This window comes from Capricornis sumatraensis, chromosome 1 (genome assembly GCF_032405125.1).
Source record: "Capricornis sumatraensis isolate serow.1 chromosome 1, serow.2, whole genome shotgun sequence".
NCBI classification, from domain to species: domain Eukaryota; kingdom Metazoa; phylum Chordata; class Mammalia; order Artiodactyla; family Bovidae; genus Capricornis; species Capricornis sumatraensis.
This window is the reverse complement of record NC_091069.1, coordinates 32,478,914-32,502,232: the sequence shown is the minus strand read 5'-3', so window position 1 is coordinate 32,502,232 and position 23,319 is coordinate 32,478,914. Positions and strand designations below refer to the sequence as shown.

Here is a 23,319-nt window from a genome sequence, read left to right as displayed (position 1 = left end):
GGAGACATTGTTAAAGAAAGACTTGGTCCCTGAGACTTCCTTGGTGGTCCAGTGGTTAAGAACTTGGTTTCCAGTGCAGGGGACACTGGTTTGCTCCCTGGTCGGGGAACTAAGATCCCACGTGCCCTGGAGCAACTAGCCCACCTGCAGGCAACTACTGAGCCTGTGCACTTCAGAGCCCAAGCTCCGCAACAGGAAAACCCTGAGCAGCGCAATGAAGACCCAGCACAGCCAAAATTTAAAAGAATAATAAATAACTAAAAAAAAAAAAAAGACCTGGTCCTAAATATATATTGACTGTGTAGACCCAAATATGTATCAGGAGAATGAATAACCAGACTTCATGGTCACTGGTGTGGGAGTTGATAGGCTAATAGCAATGATGTTTAGAACATACATGTATCATACCCTAAGCATTTTATATGTATCAGCTATTTCATTTCATAAAACGACTCTAATTTAGAGAGAGATTATTATTCTCACTTTGAAGACAAAGAGACTGGTCTCCACAAATGTTACATAATTGCCCAGGGTCCTGCAGGAAAAACCCGGGTATCAACACAGAGGCCTCACTGCAGGTCTCTCCAGCAGAGCTCTGCCCAGAAAACCTCTGGCTTTGCTCTTGATCCTGGCTTCCTCTAGCGCCTCAGACCAAATGACCCAGGAGCGTTGCTTTGGGGATGGGGGCAGCTGTCAGGGGGAATGGGCAGAGGATGAAGACACCGCTGGAGAGGACCTTGTGTAAACCAAGTCACTTCAGTCATGTCCAACTCTGGGACCCCATGAACTGTAGCCCACCAGGCTCCTCTGTCCATGGGGATTCTCCAGGCAAGAATACTAGAGCGGGTTGTCATTACCTTCTCCAGGGGATCCTCCTGACCCAGGTATCAAACTCCCATTTCTTATGTCTCCTGCATTGGCAGGAGGGTTCTTTACCACTAGCACCACCTGGGAAGCCCAGATGGGGATCTTTGTTGTTGTTCAGTTGCTCAGTTGTGTCTGACTCTTTGCGACCCTGTGGACTGCAGCATGCCAGGCTTCCATGTCCTTCACTATCCCCTGGAGTTTGCTCAAACTCATGTCCACTGAGTTGGTGATGCCATCCAACCATCTCATCTTCTGTCGCCCCGTTCTCCTCATGCTCTCAATCTTTCCCAGCATCACAGTCTTTTCTAATGAGTCGGGTCTTCACATCAGGTGGCCAAAGTATTGGAGCTTCAGCTTCAGCATCAGTCCTTCCAATGAATATTCAGGGTTGATTTCCTTTAGGATGGACTGGTTTGATCTCCTTACAGTCCAAGGGACTCTCAAGAGTCTTCTCCAGCATCACACTTCAAAAGCATCAACTCTTTGGTGCTCAGCTTTCTTTATGGTCCAACTCTCCCATCCGTACATGACTACTGGGAAAACTTCGACTATATGGACCTTTGTCAGCAAAGTGATGTCTCTGCTTTTTAATACACTGTCTAGGTTTGTCATAGCTTTTCTTCCAATGAGCAAGTGTCTCTGTCTCTGAGGCCCAGAACTGCCCAGGAGGCTACAGCCTCCCAGCTCAGGCTGATTATTCCATTGCCTTGCTCTCTAAGATTCTTGCTCTGTTACAAGATCTGGGGACGAGACTGTACTTGATGCCATCCACAGGGTGTGAGCCCCATTGATTACATTATGAGTGGCATCAGGGCTAATAAAACAGCCACTTTTTGGTACCAGGATCTCTGAGCATCCTTGGGAACCTTTGGTTTGGTAGCTTGATAGGAGGATCTTCCCTTCCCCTAGTCTGAAAGTTGGACAACAGAGATGATATGGTCAGGGAATGCTGGCCTGAGTATCCCCATGGGTGCTGCTCCAAGAAAGCCCACCTTAAGCTGCTCCTGAGTCCTCCAGGGCTGATGAGAGGAGGCCAAAATGGAAACTTTGGTAATCGTGGTTCAGAGGATCAAATCGGAGGGCCCTGGTCATGGGGCCACACTCACTGTAGAAGTCCACGTGGGAAACATGCCCAAAGCTGGCTGAGACGGGGGCTGAGACTCTGGGCTTTAAAGCAGAGCCTCCATTCCTCCTATTAGAGGCAGAACAGTGTCATGATTATGAGAAGAGGTTTGAAGCCAGACTACTAGGAGGCTGATCTGAGGCTCTCTGTGCCTCAGCCAGCCCATCTGTACAATGGGGCTAGCAAGAGCAGCTGCCTCATAGAATTGTATGACCAGTCCATCACCGGTAACAGTTGCCACCCCATTTTTCCCACAGTGGATTTTGGGCTTGCTGTCAGTACTTAATGAGTTTCCACTGGGCCCCTGTACTTGTGTGACCCACTAATGTTTTTAAATGCCTGAAACAGCAGGAACCTCCTGTCTACTTCATGCCGATCACTGCTAGTTCATACCTTAAGAATGGCTTTCGTTAAAATGCTACTTGTCTAATGCATAAATAATAATAAAGTAGGGCTTTTTGTTTTATTTTTTAAAGACATTGTCATGATGAGGAAGGTCTCCATAGCAACAAACTGGAGACTGTGAAGATGTGACATTTCAAAGGCCATGGGCACTGCTTAGAGCCACCCTTTCATGATCAAAGTTTCAGCTCTTCATACGCAACAAAGGGTGCTATGCTTGCAGGAGCTGCTCACCCACCCTCTGGCACAGGCAGGAAAGAGCCGCAGTTGAATGAAAACTGAGAGTCACTAAGCGGTTGGGTCAATAGAGAGAAAGCAAGCTCCAAATATTGACATTGCAAAACCTGCCCTCCCTGGGTCTGGAAAATGGAAGCTGAGCTGCTGGTCGGCCTTACTTCAGTGCTAGCCAAGTCTCTCCAAGCACAAGCCAGCCTCCTCTCTTCTGTAGTTGGATATTCTGAGCCACACAATTTCCTGCTGTCAACAACAGAACCATGGTCTAAAATACTGGGTATTGAGAAACCCCGACTCTTTGGTGGATCTAGGACTGCAGGCCTTTTTACTCTGTTCACCTTCATAAGAAGAAAGTTGTTTTGCTGCCCTAAGATGAACCCTAGTTGGAAAAGATCTCATAAACCGCACTTACCTTTTTTTAAAATTAGAGGCTAATTACTTTACAATACTGCGATGGTTTCAGCCATACATCAATATGAATTGGCCATAGGTATATATATGTCCCGTCCCTCTTGAACCCCCTACCGACCTCCCCCCCATACCACCCCTCTAGGTTGTCAGAGAGCACCAGCTTTGGGTTCCCTGCGTCATATAGCAAACTCCCACTGGCTATCTATTTTACACATGGTAATGTGTATGTCTCAGTGCTATTTTCTCAACCATCCCACACTCTTCTCCCACTGTGTCCAAAAGCTTGTTCTTTATGTCTGTGTTTCCTTTGCTGCCCTGTGAGTCGGATCATCAGTACTATCTTTCTAGATTCCATATATATGTGTGTGTGTGTGTGTGTGTGTGTGTGTGTTAATATGTAACATTTGCCTTTCTCGTTCTGACTTCCTTCACTCTGTATAATAGGCTCCAGGTTCATCCCCCTCATTAGAACTGACTCAAATGCATTCTTTTTTATAGCTGAGTAATATTCCACTGTGTATATGTACCACAACTTCCTTACCCATTCATCTGTCAATGGACATCTAGGTTGCTTTCATGTCCTAGCTATTGTAAATAGTGCTGCATTGAACATTGAGGTAGATGTGTCTTTTTCAATTATGGTTTCCTCAGGGTATATACCCAGTAGAACCACACAGTTTGACTTTAACATCCCCTATCCACTCTCCCATCTGCTTTTGTTTATAGCTAGTCCTGGGAGAAGTTTTCCTTAAAGCCGAAGGAACAGTCCTACTGTGACATGTTGCTGTTGCTGCTGCTAAGTCACTTCAGTCGTGTCCGACTCTATGTGACCACATAGACAGCAGCCCACCAGGCTCCCCCGTCCCTGGGATTCTCCAGGTAAGAACACTGGAGTGGGTTGCCATTTGGTGCCCTGCAAATTGCCTGACTGCTGGCCAAGGTGAGTCCCTCCACCTAGGGCACCCTCCCCTGTGTGCATGTGTGCTAAGCCTCTTCAATCGTGTCTGACTCTTTGTGACCCTATGGACTGTCCCACCAGGCTCCTCTGTCCGTGGGATTCTCCAGGCAAGAATACTGGAGTGGGTAGCCATTTCCTTCTCCAGGGGATCTTCCCAACCCAGGGATTGAACTCGTGTCTCTTACATCTCCTGAACTGGCAGGCAGGTTCTTTACCACTAGCACCACCTGGGAAGTCCTAGGACACCCTCCCCTGTCTACCCATAGTACAGCTTTCCTCCTTCAAAATTCTTTGCAAAACTGACGGTGGTTTTAAAAACTCCTGGGAAAGCCCAGTGTTGCTGCCCGAAAAGGTGACCTCTCTGGTCCCAAATAGCCCCATGTGCTAGCCAGCCTCCAAGGCCTACACTTGGGAAGTACAGACCCAGGGAAGCCTGGGCTGCTTCTGCTCTGAAACCCTCATCATTTGCTGGGGCTGACCCCTGTGTCCTGAGCTGTTCCCCCAGCATCACAGTTCTGCCCCCATCTCCCTTCATGGAACCCACTTTCAGCCTGCTGGTTTTTAGCAGTGCTGATTTCTACCCTGGTGTGGGAGACAAGAGAATTTCTAGTCTATAGGTGACAGTTAAAACCACAAGAATTGATGAAATTGTCCAGAGGGAGCACACAGAGAAGAGGATAGAGCAGTAAACTTGGAGACCACAGACATTTCAGGGGGACGTGGAGGAAAAGAATCACTCAAGGAAATTGTCTTAGTTTCCTATTGCTGCCATAATAATTTAGTGCTGTAATAAATAGCACAATTTAGTGGCCTAATGCGACACAAATTTATTACTTTACAGTTCTGGAGGTCAGAAGTCTAAAATGGGGGCTTGCCTAGTGGTCCAGTGTTTAAGAATGCACCTTAATCCAGGTTAGATCCCTGGTCCAGGAAGATCCCACATGCCACAGGGCAACTACGCCAGTGTGCGATGACTGCTGAGCCAGCAGGCTTAGAGTCTATGCTCTGCAACCAGGGAAGCCGACAGTGAGAAGCCCGAGCACAGCAACTAGAGAGAGCCCGCACGCAGCACTGAAGACCCAGTACAGCCAAAAATAAGAGTAAATGAAAAAAAAGTCTCAAATGGGTCTGCAGGGTTTCATTCCTTCTGGATGCTTCCAGGAGAGCATCTGTTTCCTTGACTTTTCTAGCTTCCAGAAGCCACCCACATTCTTTGGCTCATGGCCCCCTTCCACCATCTTCATGGCCAGCAGAGGAGCATCTTCAAACTTCTTTCTCTCTATTCCTGATCTGCTGTCTGACTCTGATCCTCCTGCCTCCCTCTTAGAAAGATGGGAGCTCATGGAGAATCTCCTTATCACAAGATCCTTAACTTGATCAAACCTGCCAAGTCCCTTCTGTCATCTAAGGTACATTCACGGGTGTCAGTGATTAGGATGTGGATATAGGTAGGGGACCATTATTTAGCCAACCATAGAAACTAAGAAGGATGGGCCAGGTGGGAAGAGCTGGGGTGACAGGACCTGGAAGTCAAGGGAGTATGAAAAAGGTGCAGTCAACAGGGAGAAATGCTACCAGAGATAGAAACATCAGCTGGAAGTTGAGTGAAGAATGGGTTGTTTGCATGGTTTCCACAGATTTCTAAGTGCAATAGATAGTAGATAGTGAAGTCGCTCAGTCGTGTCTGACTATTTGCGACCCCATGGACAGTAGCCTACTAGGCTCCTCCATCCATGGGATTTTCTAGGCAAGACTACTGGAGTGGATTGCCATTTCCTTCTCCAGGGGATCCTCCTGACCCAGGGATCGAACCCGGGTCTCCCGCATTGTAGGCAGACGCTTTACCGTCTGAGCTACCAGTGCAAAGACACACACACAAAAACTTTTACAATTGAGAGAGTTGGCTGTCACCACCCTAACTTGGGATGGCACTTGCTGCTGTTGCTGCTAAGTCACTTCAGTTGTGTCTGACTCTGTGTGACCCCATAGACGGCAACCCACCAGGCTCCCCCGTCCCGGGGATTCTCCAGGCAAGAACACTGGAGTGGGTGGCCATTTCCTTCTCCACTTAGCATCCATAGAAGTGGGCTGCCAGACACTCTTGCCTCTTTTAAAGGCTCAGTGCCCAGCACTCTCCATGAAGCGTTATGCCCCAAAGTTATTTAACTGCATCCATTCAAACATTCAGACCAAATTCTAGTCTATGGGAAGTATAGGAGACAAGAGAGCAAAACGAAGAACACCACAAGGAGATAATCAGACAAATCCAGAATGTGGGATATTCTACAAAGTGATGACCTGGCCAACACCATGAAAAATGAAGAGGGACGGGAGCGGGGCTGGGAAAGGTTAAGAGACATAAGAGACACCGAAAACAAAATAAATACGTGATCTATACTGAATCCTGATTTGAAAGACAGTAATACAAGACAATGGGGGGACTATGAGGGAAATTTTAATTTGAATCAAATAATTTTTAAAAATCAGGGAATGATGGCAAGTTTTGTCAGGTGAGCTGAAGGTACTCTGTGGTTATGCAGAATGTAAATTTTTTTTAGTTTTCTTTCCCGTGTTTGCTTTGTTTCTTTCGTTTTATACTGGAAGTTTTGAACTTATATTTAGACTAAGGGAAGGAATCAGAAAAAGGGGAAGAGTGGAGACATGGAGAGAAAAATAATGGATGTAGGAAGATTCCTGAGGAGAAGGGAACCTTCGGGGAAGAAAAAGATGGATACAAGTTGAGGGACCCCCAGCAGATAGTCCCCGTTTGCTCAGTGAACAGAATAAGGCAAGACCACCTCTGAGACTGAGGAAGCAGATTCAGGATGGTGCTTGAGGAGACAACAGGAGGTCTCTAGTGACCACTGAGAAGATGAGAGAAGGCGGTGGTCAGAGAATGCATAAGGAACCGCCGTGAAAGCCCAAGTCAACTTTAAAGCATGCATCTGTAGATGCCCCAGTCCTCACATCAGGCAGTTTTCTGAGGGTGGTTCTCTGAGTGGGGCATTTGGGTGCAGAAGGCAGGGCATGACTGCAGCAGGTGGACAGGAGCCTGGTTCCTGCTGGCTCCTCCTGGCGGGGAGGCCAAGAAAGGGAGCCTCAGAGGGAGCTGACCCTGGGTAGAGGGAAGGGAAGGCGTCTGAGAGGTGAGGTCTTGAAGCGGGGAGGGTGGTTTCTTAGTGGCTCAGATGGTAAAGAATCTGCCTGCAATGCAGGAGACCCGGGTTCAATCCCTGAATTGGAAAGATACGCTGGAGAAGGGAATGGCAACCCGCTCTAGTCTTCTTGCCTGGAGAATTCCATGGACAGAGGAGCCTGGTGGGCTACAGTCCATGGGGTTGCAAAGAGCCGGACATGACTAAGCGGCTTTCACATTCACAGAGCCTCCAGGCAAGTCACAGCCCCTCTGCTTTACCGGGAGGAGAGACCTCCCCCCACCAGGTCCTGACATGCTTCAAGAGCTTCCCTCCGCTCCCAGGGGACTCGCTTCTGTGCTGCCTCTGAGTGTTCTTGCCTTCAGGCTGGGGTGCAGTGTAAACACAAAGGGCTGTATGCCACAATCTGAGATGAAAGCACAATTGTTAAAAATTTGGGTAAAATTCACAAAACAAAAAGTGAACCCTTTTAAAGTGCAAAATTCAGTAGCATTCAATCATTCACAATGTTTTGCAACTAAAGCAGAACCCCAAAAGGAAGCCCACATCTTGGTCATCCATCAGTCACTTTCTATTCCTGTCCCCCCACCCACCCCAGCCCCTGGCAAACACTAATCTGTCTTCTGTCTCTATGGATTCGCCTATTCTGGTATCTCACCGAAATGGAAATACAATATGTGACCTTCTGGTTGTGTCCACCTTCTGGCTACTATGAATCGTGCTGCCAGAAATGCTGGTATACAAGTATTTGTTTGAGTATCTGTTTTCTGTTCTCTTTAGTACGTATCCAGGGAGTATTGCTGAGTCATATGGTAATTCTATATGTTTAACTTTTGGAGGAACCAATAAACTGTTTTCCACAGTGTCTACACTGTTTTACAGCTCTGCTAGCAAGGTACAAGGGTTCCAATTTCTACACATCCTCACCAACATGTCATTTTATAGGATTAAAAAAATATACAAACAACCTAGTGGGTGTGAGGAAGTATCTCTATGATTTCTGACCTGCATTTCTGTAATAATTAGTGATGCTGAGCATCAGTTCATGTGCTTTTTGGACATTTGTATATCTTCTTGGGAGAAATGTCTATTCAAGTCCTTTGCCCATTTTTAACTGGGTTTTCTTTTTGTTGTTGAGTTGTAAGAGTTTTTCATATATTCTGGTTACTGAGCCCTTATTGTATATGAAAATCACAAACATTTTCTCTCATTCTGTAGTTGTCTTTTGTTCTGTAGTGTCCTTTGATGCACAAAAGTTTTTAATTTTGAAGAAGTCAAATTTATTTATTTTTTCTTGTTGCTTTTGTTTTTACTATCATATCGAAGAATCCATTGCAAAATTCAAGACCATAAAGATACATCCATATATTTCTTCTAAGAGTTCGATAAGTTTAACTCTGATATTTAGGTCTTTGATCTATTTTGAGTTAATTTAAAAAAAAAAATATTTATTTGTTTATTTGGCTGCATTGGGTCTTAGTTGTGACCTGAGGGCATTTGGAATCTTCCCAGACCCAGGACTGAACCTACATCTCCTGCATTGAAAGGCGGACTCCCCACCTCTGGGCCACCAGGGAAGTCCTTGAGTGAATTTTTATATATGCTGTGAGGTAAGGATGAAAGTACAAACTTTAAATCCATGATCCTTTATAGTATTTTGTTATTTATACTAGGTTCATTTATTAGATCGCTTATGCAAATAACCTCAGCATTTTCATATTTAATATTTTCAGTTTATCCTTAGAGTAACCTCAAAAGTCAGAGCACATGGTCACTGCACTGTTCCCAGAACTTACATTTGGACCCACCAGGCAATAAGGCAGGTGTGCAGAAATAAATCTCTAAGCAAACAGTTGAGCTTAGTTGGCTCCATCATCTCCTGACTCCTGATCCCTCAACGTCACCTCAAGTTCAGATATTCTCATTAAAAACTTGAAGGCATCAAACAAATAAATTTTAAAACCTGTACTGCATATGATATGCAGGAATGGTATTAGCAAAATCAGATTTTTTGGGGGGTGATGAATTTCAGTACAGCTTCAAACCTTGGGGTGGTCAAGCACAGGCTGGATAAATATCCATTAAGAAAGAAGGAAGAAACAGAGAGAAGTCTCAGGCTTGGAGAGCTGGAAAGAGCATCTTTCTGCTAGCCAAGGTTGCCTCTGAAGCTGAACTCTGAACCTCCTGCAATTATCTGACTCATTTATAATCACCTGTCCTTATATAATCTCCACTGTCTGCAGTACACTAATCATTAGTCAACTGCTCTCTTGCTAATGCAGTGATTCACCGTGATGAGGAATTGAGGAATTTGCAGGATCTGGAATTTTCAAGGCTGTTGCTAACAAAATGCGTACCAGGGGCCAGGATGTGCTGCAGGGAACTCTGGGGCTGGCAGCCACCTGCTTCTATATCTCCCCCTGGGGAGATGCCGTGCGGACACATTGATGAGTGGTTTAGCTTCCATTTAGATGTTCTTTTCCAGACTATAGTTATCTTAAACAGGACAAGTGAAATGGTATCTGAAGCAGTTGCCAGGGCAACATGACAAAAGACTTTACCCTTGCTACTGTATATGTAATTTATCAAAGGCAGCTGGTTCACAGAGAGAGGAAAGAGGGGAATAGGTGGTTAGTTTTGGTCTTTGAAAGAAGAGTTGAAAGACTATCTTCTGGTTAAATCAACTTAAGAAGAGGAAAGCAGTTGTGACCTGTGCAATAAAGATTCAGAAAAGTCAGGTTGGGAAAGCTAAGAGCACAAACCTTACACTTTCCTTTTTTTCTGGTGATATCTGTAAAATAGTTGCATGTCAGGGCTTTCAACACCAAGCTGCTTGAAGGCCTAGAGCTGAAAGTATTCCCTGAAGGGAAAGGAACTGAGAGAGAGAGCAAGAAATTGAAGAAAGCAACTGAGATATTCAAGTAGGACAGATGCTTAGGAAGTTGGGAGCTCTTTTTTGTTGTTGTTGAAACTTTTTATTTTGTATCAGGGTATAGCTGATTAACAGTGTTGTGATAGTTTCAGGTGAACAGTGAAGGAACTCAGCCATACGTATACCTGCATCCATTCTCTCCCAAATTCCCCTCCCATCCATCCAGGCTGCCACATGACATTGAGCAGAGTTCCATGTGCCATATAGTAGGTCCTTCTTGGTTACCTATTTTAAACACAGCAGTGTGTACATGTCCATTCCAAACTCTCAAACTATCCCTTCAAACCTGGGAATTCTTGACACAACTGATAGTTCTTCTCTCCACACACCAGAAGCAGATAGCAGCCACTTGTTCAGGGATAAGTTATGTTACAGAGCTTGGACTGAGTTCAATCCACTCATGGTATCAGTGAAAAGCTAGGCTTGTGAAAGATAACCTTCTCGAGGTTACCCAGCTAGGAAAGAGCAGAAGTAAGCCAGAAGCCCTGCCTCCTGCTTCCCCGTGATCTTTCAACTTATCTGATGCCTCTGTCCTGTGAACATCAATGTATTCTATCTTTGAAAGAAGCACAACCTGGACAGCTTTCAAAGTATGCCCCATGGAGTCAGGGGCCAAGCTTCGAGGGTACTGGGGACCGCCTGCTCTCAAAGGAATACCCCCCTTTCTACTTTAATATCTATTGGGGCCCCAACTATAATTATTTAAGGGAAAATTCATTTTTAAACATCAGAAAACAAATAGGAATGGATCATAACAAAGCTGACCCAGAGGTTCTGCCCCGCTCTCCCCACCATGCCCACCCTCCAGGGCCCCTCAGACCTCCTTACCGAGTTGGTGCCGAGGATCTGCAGATTGGGTTTCTCCGACTCAAGCAGCTTGGCCACCATCTTGAGGAAACTCTCCACGAAGAGATTGATGCTCTGGCAGTGACAGGCCATGAGCAGCTGGTCCAGCGCCTCCATGGCGATGCACACGTATCTGGGGAAAGCAGCGCCACAGCCATCACTCAGCCTCATGCTGAGTACTCAGTACTCATCACAAATTATTCAGCCTCATCACTCAATCACCTGCACCACATGTCTGGGACAACCTCGACGGCAGTGCAGTGACCACCTGGGCAGCATCCAGCTAATACAGCTCTTCCCAGGTTGCCATGTCTGGACAGCTGTTCCATCAAGTACCCACTCCAGCCCAGCACTGAGAAGCAGAATGAAGCAGAGCTGCAAGGGAGCCTAGAGGTGAATTCATCAAGCCCCTTACTTTACACACGAAGAATATGAGGACAGACAAGGTATACCATTTCACGAGGAAATTTGAGCAGAAAGAAAACCTAATAACCCCTATCCTTTATTCACAATTCTACTTTCAGAAACAGCGAAAAAGAGGACTGAACCTTCTGCCTGCCAGCCCTTTAACCACTTGATAACAACAATCTCTTTTACCATGTTCTTCTCTTCTCCATGCTAAAAATACCCAGCCCTGGGAATTCCCTGGCAGTCTAGCAGTTAGGACTCTGCGCTTTCACTTCTGAGGGCCTAGGTTCAATCTCTGGTCAGGGAACTAAGATACCCACAAGCAGCATGGCATGACCAAATTAAAAAAAATTAAATTACATTGAAAAAGTTAAAATACCCAATCCTTTCCAGGCTAGTCTTTGTAGGACAACCCCTAATTGTGATCGTCTTCAATGCCTCTCTTAAATCCCAAGAAAAATGCCACAAATCAAATTCCTACTGAGAATTAGGGATGCATGCCTAAACTCAAACCCAACATTTATCCCACAATAGTGACGTAACGAGCATACGGTCAGGTAAGGCATGTCAGGAAAGATACATCCCCCACTTACAAAGTATTTGCATTCTAAAGAAAGCAAGGCAGACATACACAGAAAAAAGGGTTGTTTTTAACTTCTAATAAGGCAGCCTCAGCAAAGCTAACCTGGTTAAAAATGTTATAGTTTCCATTAAGGATTTAGGTGTCTGGGGCAGAATGCTAGATGTCTTCCCTGGAAACTATTTTTGCCCTTCTCACTGGTTATTTAGAAGTTTATCTGAACTGTGGCTGCTCATTGGGAACATTTCCCAGCCTCTCCTGCTGCTAGGTGAGGCCACATGACTTAAACATTGCCATTAAAATGAGGGGGAGTGATGCAAGCGGTGTTGAGCATCATTTGCTTGAAAAACAGGCTTGCCCTGTCCTCTGAGTCCTCTCTTCTCTCTTCCTGCTGGTTGTGGAGTGGGGGCAACTGGATGGCAAGAGGTGAAAGCCCCAGATGACCTTGTGAAACAGAGCCCATTGGCCCATACTGGATTACTGCTTGAGAGAGAGAAAAAATACTTCTCTACTGCTGGTTGTTTTTCAGTCGCTCTGTCGTGTCTGATTCTTTGCAGTCCCATGGACTGCAGCACGCCAGACATCCCTGTCCTTCACCATCTCCCGGAGCTTGCTCAAACTCATGTCCATTGAGTCGATGATGCCACCCAACCATCTTATCTTCTGTCACTCCCTCTCATCCTGCCCTCAATCTTTCCTAGCATCGGGGTCTTTTCTGAGTCAGCCGTTTGCATCAGGTGGCCAAATTATTGGAGCTTCAGCTTCAGCATCAGTCCTTCCAATGAATATTCAGGGTTGATTTCTTCTACTGCTGGAGCCAGTATATTTAAGTCTCTTTATACCTAAATAACACAAGTATCTGATAATCAGATTTAGGAGTGCTTTAGAAACCTGAGGGCACAAATAAAAGTAGAACCTGAGCAATCCAAAGCAACTCACAGGCAAGAGAAGTGAGGGCTGAACATGACTCCATCCTGTAGGAGGCGGGAGTCACTCAAGACTCTGTGGATGAGGAGTGTGGCTCATGTGCCTATTACAGGGCGGCGATCCCTCTACCCGCAGAGTCAAACCCCATGGAACAGAAAAGTACTTCCTGATAGAAACAAAATGCAGGCCAGACAGAGAGAGTGGACAACTCCAAACCTACCGGGGTGCTGAGGAATCAGGCTGATGCCTGCAAGTCAAAGCAAGTAGGAAAAGGCCTCTCTTCAAGAAGCTGCCCAGCGTCAGGTTTATAGGCCATGTATATAATAGGGGATGAATTAAAAGATTCATTCTAAGGACTGCCCTGGCAGCCCAGTGGTTAAGACTCCAGAGTTCACTGCAGGGGGCACAGGTTCAATCCCTGGTGGGAGAACTAAGATCTTACCCATGCCAAAATAAACAAATTAGTAAAAATTGAAAAGAACTTAGGAAGTTATTAAAATCTTAAGATCTTGCAGACCCAAGCCTGGCACATTCTGGGTCCACCGTGTAGGTCATGAAGCAGGCTGACTCTTGCAGGGTTGAGGGAGCAGCCTGGGGTGGGGCCCTTCCAAAGGGCTGGCAGGGAAACATGCACATATTCTGGCAATGAAACACGGCAGCTGAGAAATGGGAGCAGACAGCAGCATGGAATTTTCTTCTATGAATCATCCCAGAGCATGCCAGGTAACACAGTGGTAAAGAATCCGCCTGCCAATGCAGGAGATGCAAGAGACGCAGGTTCAATTCCTGGGTTGGGAAGATCCCCTGGAGTAGGAAATGGCAACCCACTCCAGTATTCTTGCTTAAAAACTTCCATGGACAGAAGAGCCTGGCGGGCTATGGTCCATGGGAGTCACAAAGAGTCAGACATGACATGAATCATCCCAGCATCCTTCAATATGAAGGGTTTCACCATTATTTTACAGAGCTTAAATGAGGGAAAGGAAGGGACGGGGTGGGGTTTGGCAAGAGAAGAAACTAGAAGGCCTCCCAAACCCCAGAGCTTAGATTGCTGCTTTTCCTTTTCCTGTAAAAAAATTCCCAGAAAGTCCTGATAAGGAAAACTGTCCTTTGCTAGCCAGGGGAAGAAAAAAAATTGTCTAATTACCAGGAGTGGAAATTTTGATGGAAAGTGAAAATTATGGTAGAAGTGAAACTGAAAAGTAAATGAAGTTTAAGTTCCCTTCTTTTTCTTGAAGATTTTTGTTTTCTTTCGATGTGGATCATTTTTGAAGTTTTTATTGAATTTGTTTCAATATTGCTTCTGTTTCATGTTTTGGCTTTTAGGCCAAGAGGCATGTGGGATCTTAGCTCCCTGACCAGGGGTCAAACTTGAACTCTTTGCATTGGAAGATAGAGCCTTAATCACTGGACCACTAGGGAAGTTCTAAAGCCTTGTTATTTGAATACATACATGCTGTGTGCTCAGTCACTTCAGTTGTGTCTGACTCTGTGTGACCCCATGGACTGCAGCCCGCCAGGCTCCTCTATCCATGGAATTCTCCAGGCAAGAATATTGGAGCAGGTTGCCATTTCCTTCTCCAGGGGATCTTTCCAACCCAGGGATCGAACCTGCATCTCTCAGGTCTCCTGCATTGGCAGGCAGGTTCTTCACCACTAGCACCACCTGAGAAGCCCCTTTGAATACACTCTCTTTCAATCCTCATCTTTAATCCTAACACTAGGGAAGGAAGGACTGTAATTGAGAACTTAAACTTTTCAAAGTATCTCAGAAGACTAGAACTTAGTGGGATCTTGGAACCTCCTAGTTTAATGCTCACTGCTTTGGTCCTATCTTACAATAACCTTCCTGGGTACATCCTATGCTTTATATCCATAATCTCAAAGGGAGAGAGCACAGGCTTCTCAGGGTGATGTTCACTGAGCAGGACTGGGACCAGATCAGTCTCAGCGGAGATCTAATCTGAACTTGGGATCCTGAAAGGGATCCAGTGTAATAATAGGTCTGAGAAATGGACCTGACTGGGTTGTTGGAGCAGGGTGGGGAAGGTCGAAGGTGGTGAAGACTAACCTACTGCAGAGGCCTAGGGGAGAAGGCAAGAGCGGCACACAGACCACAGCAGCAGGGGATGACCAAGGGTCTTGGATCCACTAGTAGGGTTTCCCAGCAGAAATCAAGGAATCTGGGATGGACTGGAGTTCATGGGCAGTCACTGGGGTCAGGAGTGGCCAGTTAGTAGGTTACAACAACAGGAACTCAGGGTCATGGGCCAACCAAAGCAGAAGGTGAGTTATAACAACTGAGAAAAAGACGCAGGGGGCCTGGTGCTTGGGGAGAGTCAGGAAGTTCCTTGAATTGAATTCTAGAATATGCACCTGCTTCTGCTTCCCTGGTGGCTGGGATGGCAAAGAATCTGCCTGCAATGCAGGAGCCCCAGGTTCACTCCTTGGGGGAGGATCCCTGGGAGCAGGAAATGGCAACCCACTCCAGTATTCTTTCCTGGAGAATTCCATGGATAGGGGAGCCTGGTGGGCTACAGTCCACGGGGTTGCAAAGAGTCGGGCACAACTGAGCTACTAACACTGTCACACTTTCTGCTTGAACACCTCTCATTCAGCACGGAGCGGCCTTAGGACCCTCTGGGAAAGGAGGAGCCAGCATGCAAGGTCTAGGAACCAGACTTGGTTGGAAAGGAGTGCAGATGCAGGGTCAGAGATGGGGACCAGCTGGCAGAGAGAGGGGGCAGCTTTAGCTGGGTCAGTCGTCGACTGAGAATCACTCAGAGAGTAGTAGTCTTGACGAAGAACCTCTCATTCTGGGCAGTCTGAATGTATGCAGTCAAGTTCTCCCTACCGAACAGAAACTTCCTGGTTTTAGGAGCCCAGAAGCAGGGGTTGATGTCAGCCAAGGCAGGGAAGGATGAACCTTCCTGTCTGGTAGGAATCTGCAAAATCTCTGTCTGCAGGGTCAGCTCCACTCTCTAACAGGGTTCAGAGTCCCTCTGGGGGACTGTATATCTCTTGGGAGCCCCACTAAGTCAGTACCAGGCCCAGGCTCCTGGGGAAGTAGCTCAACTCTTTTGGCATGGGTGTCTCCATCCTCCAGTCACTGGGGAACCTGACGATTCACTGTTTTAAATAATTTTTTTTTAGTTGACTTATTTGGCTGTACCAGGTCTTAGCTGTAACACACAGGATCTTGAATCATCATTGTGACATTTGGGATTTTTTTTTTTTTTTTTAGTTATGGTGTTCAAACTCTTAGTTGCAGCATGTGGGATCTAGTTCCCTGACCAGGGATCAAACCCTGGGGCCCCTGCACTGGGAGCTTGGAGTCTTAGCCACTGGACCACCAGCAAAGTCCCAATGTGACAGGTTCCAATGCAGCCTTCTACATGTGGTCATTGCTCTGGGGTCACTCAACCCCAAGTCTGACCCATAACTGCTGTTACCTCCCTTACTCTTCAGTTTCTAGGGGTGTTCTAGCAATTGGGCTGAACTGAAAGGAGGAAAATAGGAGGAATTCTTGCTTTTTGTTGCTCTGCATCTCACTGTCCATCGTAGCCCACACCAAGGAGAAATACCTTGAAATTCTTATCTTATTCTCTCTCCGCCCACACTGAGTTATCACCCCTGATGCTAAACACATGCCTGTCAAGGAGGGTGATTCTACCACTTGGTCCAACACCCAAAGTTCTCATGTATATGGTCAAATCATAAACACAAACCCCTGAATGATGGCAGGGAGACGGCTCCTCACACCATCTCACCTGTCTGTGGGTGAATATTTTGCTACTCCAAAGCTGCCATCAGTGGTTAGGACAATGGTGATGAGTGTGGAGCTGGGTAAGGAAACTCGGGGAAGAAGCAGGAAGAGACCCAGAGAACAGATCTAACAGATTTCTCTCTCCCAATGTTTATGATTAAAGCCCCCAGTGAGGCCATCAAGGCTTTAAATAATTAGACACTGCAATGGCTATTTTTAACAGAATGATGCCAATTTTGAGTGATAGTTCTGAGGGCAGTGGAATGCTTCTAAGTGGCTCTGCTAGCTACAGGACATTTTTTACTGAGAGAACCATCACTGCAGAGAGGGCAGGCAAAATTAGTATTAAATGTTTAATGTCATTGCTTGCATATTAGTTTCAGGTTCAATCTAGGATAAAGATATTTTTATTGTACTTGCTTGAGCCTGCTTTATAATATGTCAAGGCGATTTATATAATCAGCATGTTCAGTATATTCATGCCCTTTTTATTGAGCATGTTAACCTAATTTTATTATATTAATAGAAAGGGATCATAGAAATGAATTGTTTTCAGTCTTGTTTTTCTATCAGGGATAGCTTGATGTGAGAGTGGCTGGTAGGTCCTATGGAGGGTGGACCTCTAAACACTGTCGGCACAGTGCATGCTCTCATGCTCTGGTTCTCACTCCACCTTCCTCATCAGGTGGAGGATGGTGGGGGTGACAGGTGGTAGCTGGGGGGCAGGACAGAGAGGGTCCAGGGAGGTAATCACTGCAAAAGCACAGAAGCCAGAGAGTGAGGTGGGGGGTCATTAGCTAGTCCATCTGGAGGAGGTGTAGAGCAGCTATGGCAGTTGTGGTGGGTTTGGCTGGGGTTAAAGGCAGTTTGGGGCTTCCTTGGTGGCTCAGTGGTAAAAAATATCCACCTGCAATTCAGGAAACATAGGAGATACAGGTTCAATCCCTGGATCAGGAAGATCTCCTGGAGGAGGGTGTGGCAATCCACTCTAGTATTCTTGCCTGGAGAATCCCAGGGGCAGAGGAGCCTGGTGTGCTGTCGCCCATAGGGTCGCAAACAGTTGGACATGATTGAAGTGACTGAGCATGCACACAAAGGCAATTTGGGGGCAGGTAATGGAAGACCTTGGAGAAGGCAATGGCAACCCACTCCAGCACTCTTGCCTGGAAAATCCCATGGACAGAGGAGCCTGGTAGGCTGCAGTCCATGGGGTCGTGAAGAGTCAGACACGACTAAGCGACTTCACTTTCACTTTTCACTTTCATGCATTGGAGAAGGAAATGGCAACCCACTCCAATGTTCTTGCCTGGAGAATCCCAGGGACGGTGGAGCCTGGTGGGCTGCCGTCTATGGGGTCATACAGAGTCGGACATGACTGAAGCGACTTAGCAGCAGCAGCAGCAGTGGAAGACCTTAGAAGTCAGGCTGAGGAGCTTGGATTGGAAGCTAAAGGAGCCAGGAAAGTATAGCTTTGGGTCTGTTTTAATGATCATAGCTAGCAGTATTGATCTGGAAGGGCCAGAACAGGAAAGAGGGGAAGCAGGGAGACTATTTCCAAGGCCACTGCAGTAACCCGGAGTCTGCACCAGGGAAAAGGTAGGGGCAGAGGAAAGTAGGGGATGGATATAAAAGGCTTCATGGAGAATAGAACCAATGGGACTTACAGACAACTGCCCTGGATCTGCTTTTCCCTCTGTCCCATCAACAGCACCACTAGAAACATCTTAGTGTTCCCTTTACATCCACCCCACTCCAGATCGTGACAGTAGGTGACAGACATGTCTCTCCTGCAGTTGACTTTTTCCATTGAGGACCCCAAGTATTGCCCTAAATATATAATATTATATAATTTCTGAAAATCTCTCTCCCCCTCTCATACTACTTACCCATATCGATGACGACCCACGTCACGGATGAGCCTTTCGGAGAGGTAGGCGCCAATGCGATCGAGCTTTTCAGGAGCTGAGAGGGCATAGAAGGTCAGCTTCTCCATGTTGGTCTTCACCAGGCCATCCTGTAAAAGACAGGTCATCCTCACTGTGGCCATGTGATGGCTAGAAGAGTTCAAGTCCAAAGGTAAGTGATCATGCAATTTAATCAATGTTTAACAGAGTGCCCATCATGTATGTGACAGGTATCATGTGGGTTTCGGGGATACAGAGATGATTAAAACATAGACCCCGCTCTCTAGGAGCTCACAACCTAGCCCAAAGTGTGCTAGCTATAAATAAAAATAGTAAGTGATAGAAATGTACATGTATGTGTGCATGTGTATATGATATGGGTTTACACACTTATATGTATATGTTCATGAATGTATATATATGTGTGTGAATGCATGTGTATATGAATGGATGACAAGACTTCAATGAAAGCAACCCAGAATTAAAATGTTTTGGATCTCCAAAATCAAGAAGTGAACAGAAAGAAGGCAGCTCTATTCTATAGCTTTCAGGGAATAGTCCAGAGGATGCTGGAAATGTGACCTCCCCAACCCCTGCCCATCAAGAAAAGGCCATTGATTTCTAGAGAGCAAGTCAAGTACATCAAACCTTGACATTTCTGAAACCACATGACCCACATTGCAGTCTGACAGTTTAGTGGTGGCTTGGAAACCAAGAAACCAGGCGTCTCGTGTGCCCACCTGACACCTAGCAGATACCCGAGGGAGCACACAGAAGACCATGAGCTCCAGAGCCAAAACCCAGGAAAGGAAATGCTCACACCTGATGTCAGGGAAATAGTACCCTCCAGAGAGTTAGTGGCTCCAGGAACTATCACTCAGAGAGAGACGAGTGAGCAAGATGCTCAGCAGCGGCCGGAAGCACCAAGACAAACTTCCGAACCCTCTGCAGATCTTGCCTTCAGAGGGGTCCAAAGATCCTCAGCTTTCAGGCTTCCAACTGCCTCTGGTCACTGACAGGGCTGTGGCTGTGGTTTCGGTGTGTCTGAATGACCTTGGGGGGGCTCGCCTCTCCTTGTGGCAGCCCCTAGGGCCCTGGATCGGGTGAGACAGTGAGAGGCACACTGGTGGCAGGAGATGCGACCCACCTCGGGATCCTCAGGGAAGATGTTGTCCACCAGCCTTTTGTACCTGGGACGCAGGGCACCGCAGCAGCCGCACACACCTGGAACAGCAACGAGAATGCCCTGTGAGCTAAGCCTCCTGGGGCCAGGCTGGGCGGCTTCTGAGAAACCAAATCCAGACTGGAAACAGAAGGGTCCCTCTGTTAGAGTATCAGGGCCTCGGCACTTCCTGCTGTTTCTCTACCCCTCCCCCACTCTAAGACATTGCTTTTCTTGTTTGGTGTCTTTCGCTTGGAGATCAGGCATAGGTGCCAGCAGATTAGAATTAGTTCAGGAAGCCAGGCCATTGAACACACACGTGTGCGCGCATTTGCGTGTGCATGCGCACACAAGCACACACACATACACTCTGGGCCAAGACTATATAAAACTGCCTCCTGCAGCCCAAGACTCTTCCCCAGGTCCTGGGAGATCATCCAGCTGGGAAGGGCGGTTACTCCACCTACCCTACCCTCTAGCTTTCTGTCCACTTCTTCTCTATCTGGTCCTCAATCTCCTTTACCATCCTCTCTCCTGGGGCCATTTCTATTATAGAATGTTATGTGAAACTATGATAAATTAACATTGCCATTAATTATTAACCTTTGAAAATGCATCTTTAATACAGCGAGACCACGGTGTTTGAAAGCCGTGGTTTTGAGAGCTGGAGGGTTTCCAGGGGCCACCTGGTCGGTGGTTCCCAACACCAGCCCTCTCCCACCACAGGAGATTCTCACCAGTCTGGGGCAAAACAAAAACCTAAGATAATGTGGGCTTCTCTGGTGGCTCAGTGGTCAAGATTCCTGCAATGCAGGAGCCGTAGGAGACTCGTGTTTGATTCCTGGGTCGGGAAGATCCGCTGAAAAAGGAAATGGCAACCCACTCCAGTATTCTTGCTTAGGAAATCCCATAGACAGAGGAGCCTGGTGGGCTGCAGTTCACGGGGTCACAAAGAGTTGGGCACGACCGAAGTGACTGAGAGAAAGAATAATGTACATTGTCAGAAAGCTGCAGACTGATGTGAGCTCCTTTGTGAGATAGTGTTAAGAAATCAGTGATAATAGAACAAACTTTGGGAAAATAAAAACTTGGAGGTCCCACCGTAAAAAGTTTTCAGTTAGAACCACTGCTCTTTTCCTCCCTTTCATCCTCGGCAGACACCTCCCTTGGCATATCCCAGCTGCACCCTCCAAGAACTGGGAAGGGGGGCAGTGACCCCTGAGGGAGTGGAGAGGATGGCAGGGAAGGGCCTGGGAAAGTCCACTCCCTTCCAAAATAATTGCCTTCTCACTCTACCAATTAACGCTTAATTTTTTTTGTACAAATGCTCTACTTGAAACGCAAAGGTGCCCTGGAAGAGTCAAGCCTACAGGTCATTCAGAGAAGAATGAATTACTTTAGTGGGAATTACTTTAATCACACAAAGAGCCACAAAGAGCTTTACAGTGGAGAGAAAAGCTGTTGGGGGGTGGAGTGGGGGGACCTGGACTGGGAGGGGGTCAGGGGTAGGCGGCACCACCAGGAGGAGGAAGGAACGGGGCAATCTGGGCTCCCAGAGAGACCCGGTGTTAGGGGATGGGCATGTCCCTGGGGAAATGGGGCACTCCAAAGGCAGGATATCAGATTTCTGATATCAAAAGACCACCAGGGTCCCAGTGTGTCCCCCAATCCCTCACCCATCCCAGGCACAAGGAGGATGGTAGAACCAGTCCACAGCTACACACTGGCCTCTGGGTTCCATCTTTCTGGGCTGAATTGGCACTGAATTGTCGCCTCATCTCCTCCCTGCACACCTGGGAGAAGGTGTGAGGGCTCCAACGGGCTGGCATCCAGGGCAGCTCCCTGGGGGGACCCTGACCCCGAGGCTCAGGATTGAAACCTGCTCTTGGGCCCTCTGCCCAGTGCGGCCATCAGTGCACTTCTTCTAGGATGCCCCGGAGCATGGGCCCTGCGCGCTAAAACAGCAACATGGATGTTTGCATCTTCAAGGGAGTTAGAACTAGAGACAAGGAGAAATTAGAGCCCCCAATGTCAGTCCCATTTTCAAACCTTTCTGAAGGACCCATGAGCTGGGACCTGCCCTGCACTGAGGCCAAGCTCATGGTTGTTAGAAACCCAGACTTATCTGAGAAAGCACAAGCCTATTTTGGGTACTTAGGGTATAAATCTCCGTGCAGGGGTCCCTCTTCCAGCACAGAGGCGCCCAGAAGCCATAAGGCAGGGGGAACCCATCACATGGAGGCCCGGGCATTTCCCTCCTGTGGGGAGAGGTGAGAAAACTGTAGAACAAGAGAGGCAAGCAGGTGCCCGGTCAGCAGAACTGCCCTGCTTCTGGGTGCTTCCGGACCTACAGGCTTCCTCGGTGGCTCAGACGGTAAACAATCTGCCTGTAGTGCAGGAGACTGGGGTTCAATCCCTGGGTTAGGAAGATCACCTGGAGAAGGAAATGGCAACCCAATCCAGTATTCTTGCCTGGAGAATCCCACGGACAGAGGCTACAGTCCATGGGATTGCAAAGAGCTGGACATGACTGAGCAACTAACTTGACTTACATCCTGTGATTCCTTCTTGTCCACTCTTTCATTCCAGCCTCCTCTTACTCCTGGAGGGCAGGGGCTAGTTGAGGCCAAGTGGGCAACAGCATAAGTTTCAAATCAAATCCTGGCACTGCCACTTCCCAGATGTGATGCTGCGCAAGGAGTGGCATTCTGTGGGTGTGAGTGTCCTGGTTTAGCGCTTGGGGCTGCTGTGAGGCCAAAGTGAGTTTATGCTGCAAAGCACTCAGGGCAGATCACCACCAGCCGCCCTTCCTTCCACATTCCCCAGCCCAGGGCGGCAGAGCCCTTCCCAGACTGCCAGCTGGTCCATGCTGGCTGGTACATCTTAGTGCAGGTTCCCCACCATTCACTTACTCAGTAATGGTGACCAAGGGAAAGGGACAACTGGAGGCCTAAGAAGTGAGAGTCCCAGAACATTCCTTCAGAAGACCTAACCTCACTGGCCTATGGGTTTGCAATGATAAATTGACCTGAACCTCCAGTCACTGCCAGCCGGCTTCTCAAAGTCAGCATTCCCAAACCTTCCTGCCTCAGCATCAGCTCCACAAACCTCAATGCAAATATGACATATTTCCAGCGTACACAACAGACCAGAGTCAAATGCTGTTGAAAGATAAAGCAAGAGGTTCACTGGAGAGAGACCATGGGACTGGCTGGCTGTTGGAGGGTCACCAGGAGAGCAGCTGTGGTGGGTAACTAACAAGCACTCTTCAGAAAAAGGGTCTGAGGACAAATAAATCTATGAAACCATGCACACCAAATCCCTCATTTTAGATTTGCAGGCCAATAAGCTTACTAAAGCCTCTGAAAAGTCATAAGGCAAAGAAATCTATTTAAAATTTCAAATCAACATCTCCCCATTTTTCACTGTTATAAATAGCAACATGATGAATACTTTTAATATTCTTTTTTCAAGGCATATATATTGCCTACTCTGTGGGAGGGCTTCACAAGTGGTGCTAGTGGTAAAGAACCCGCCTGCCAATGCAGGAGATGCAAGGGACACAGGTTCGACCCCCTGTATCAGGAAGACCCCCTAGAGGAGGCCATGGCAACCCACTCCAGTATTCTTGCCTGGGAAATCCC

At 47.1% G+C, this 23,319-nt stretch overlaps 1 protein-coding gene across 3 annotated transcripts in view; it reads right to left on the bottom strand.

Moving 5' to 3' along the window:
- EFR3B (EFR3 homolog B) overlaps positions 1-18,617 on the bottom strand; it is a 48,733-nt gene extending 30,116 nt beyond the window's left edge. For all 3 annotated transcript variants that reach the window (XM_068977854.1, XM_068977860.1, XM_068977869.1), the window contains exons 1-2: positions 18,496-18,617; positions 10,911-11,061 (exon numbers count right to left, since the gene is read on the bottom strand). In XM_068977854.1, coding sequence (XP_068833955.1) covers positions 10,911-11,061; positions 18,496-18,602 — 258 coding nt within the window. In that variant the 5' untranslated portion in view covers positions 18,603-18,617. The remainder of the gene's footprint in view (positions 1-10,910; positions 11,062-18,495) is intronic.
- Positions 18,618-23,319: the final 4,702 nt, after the last annotated feature.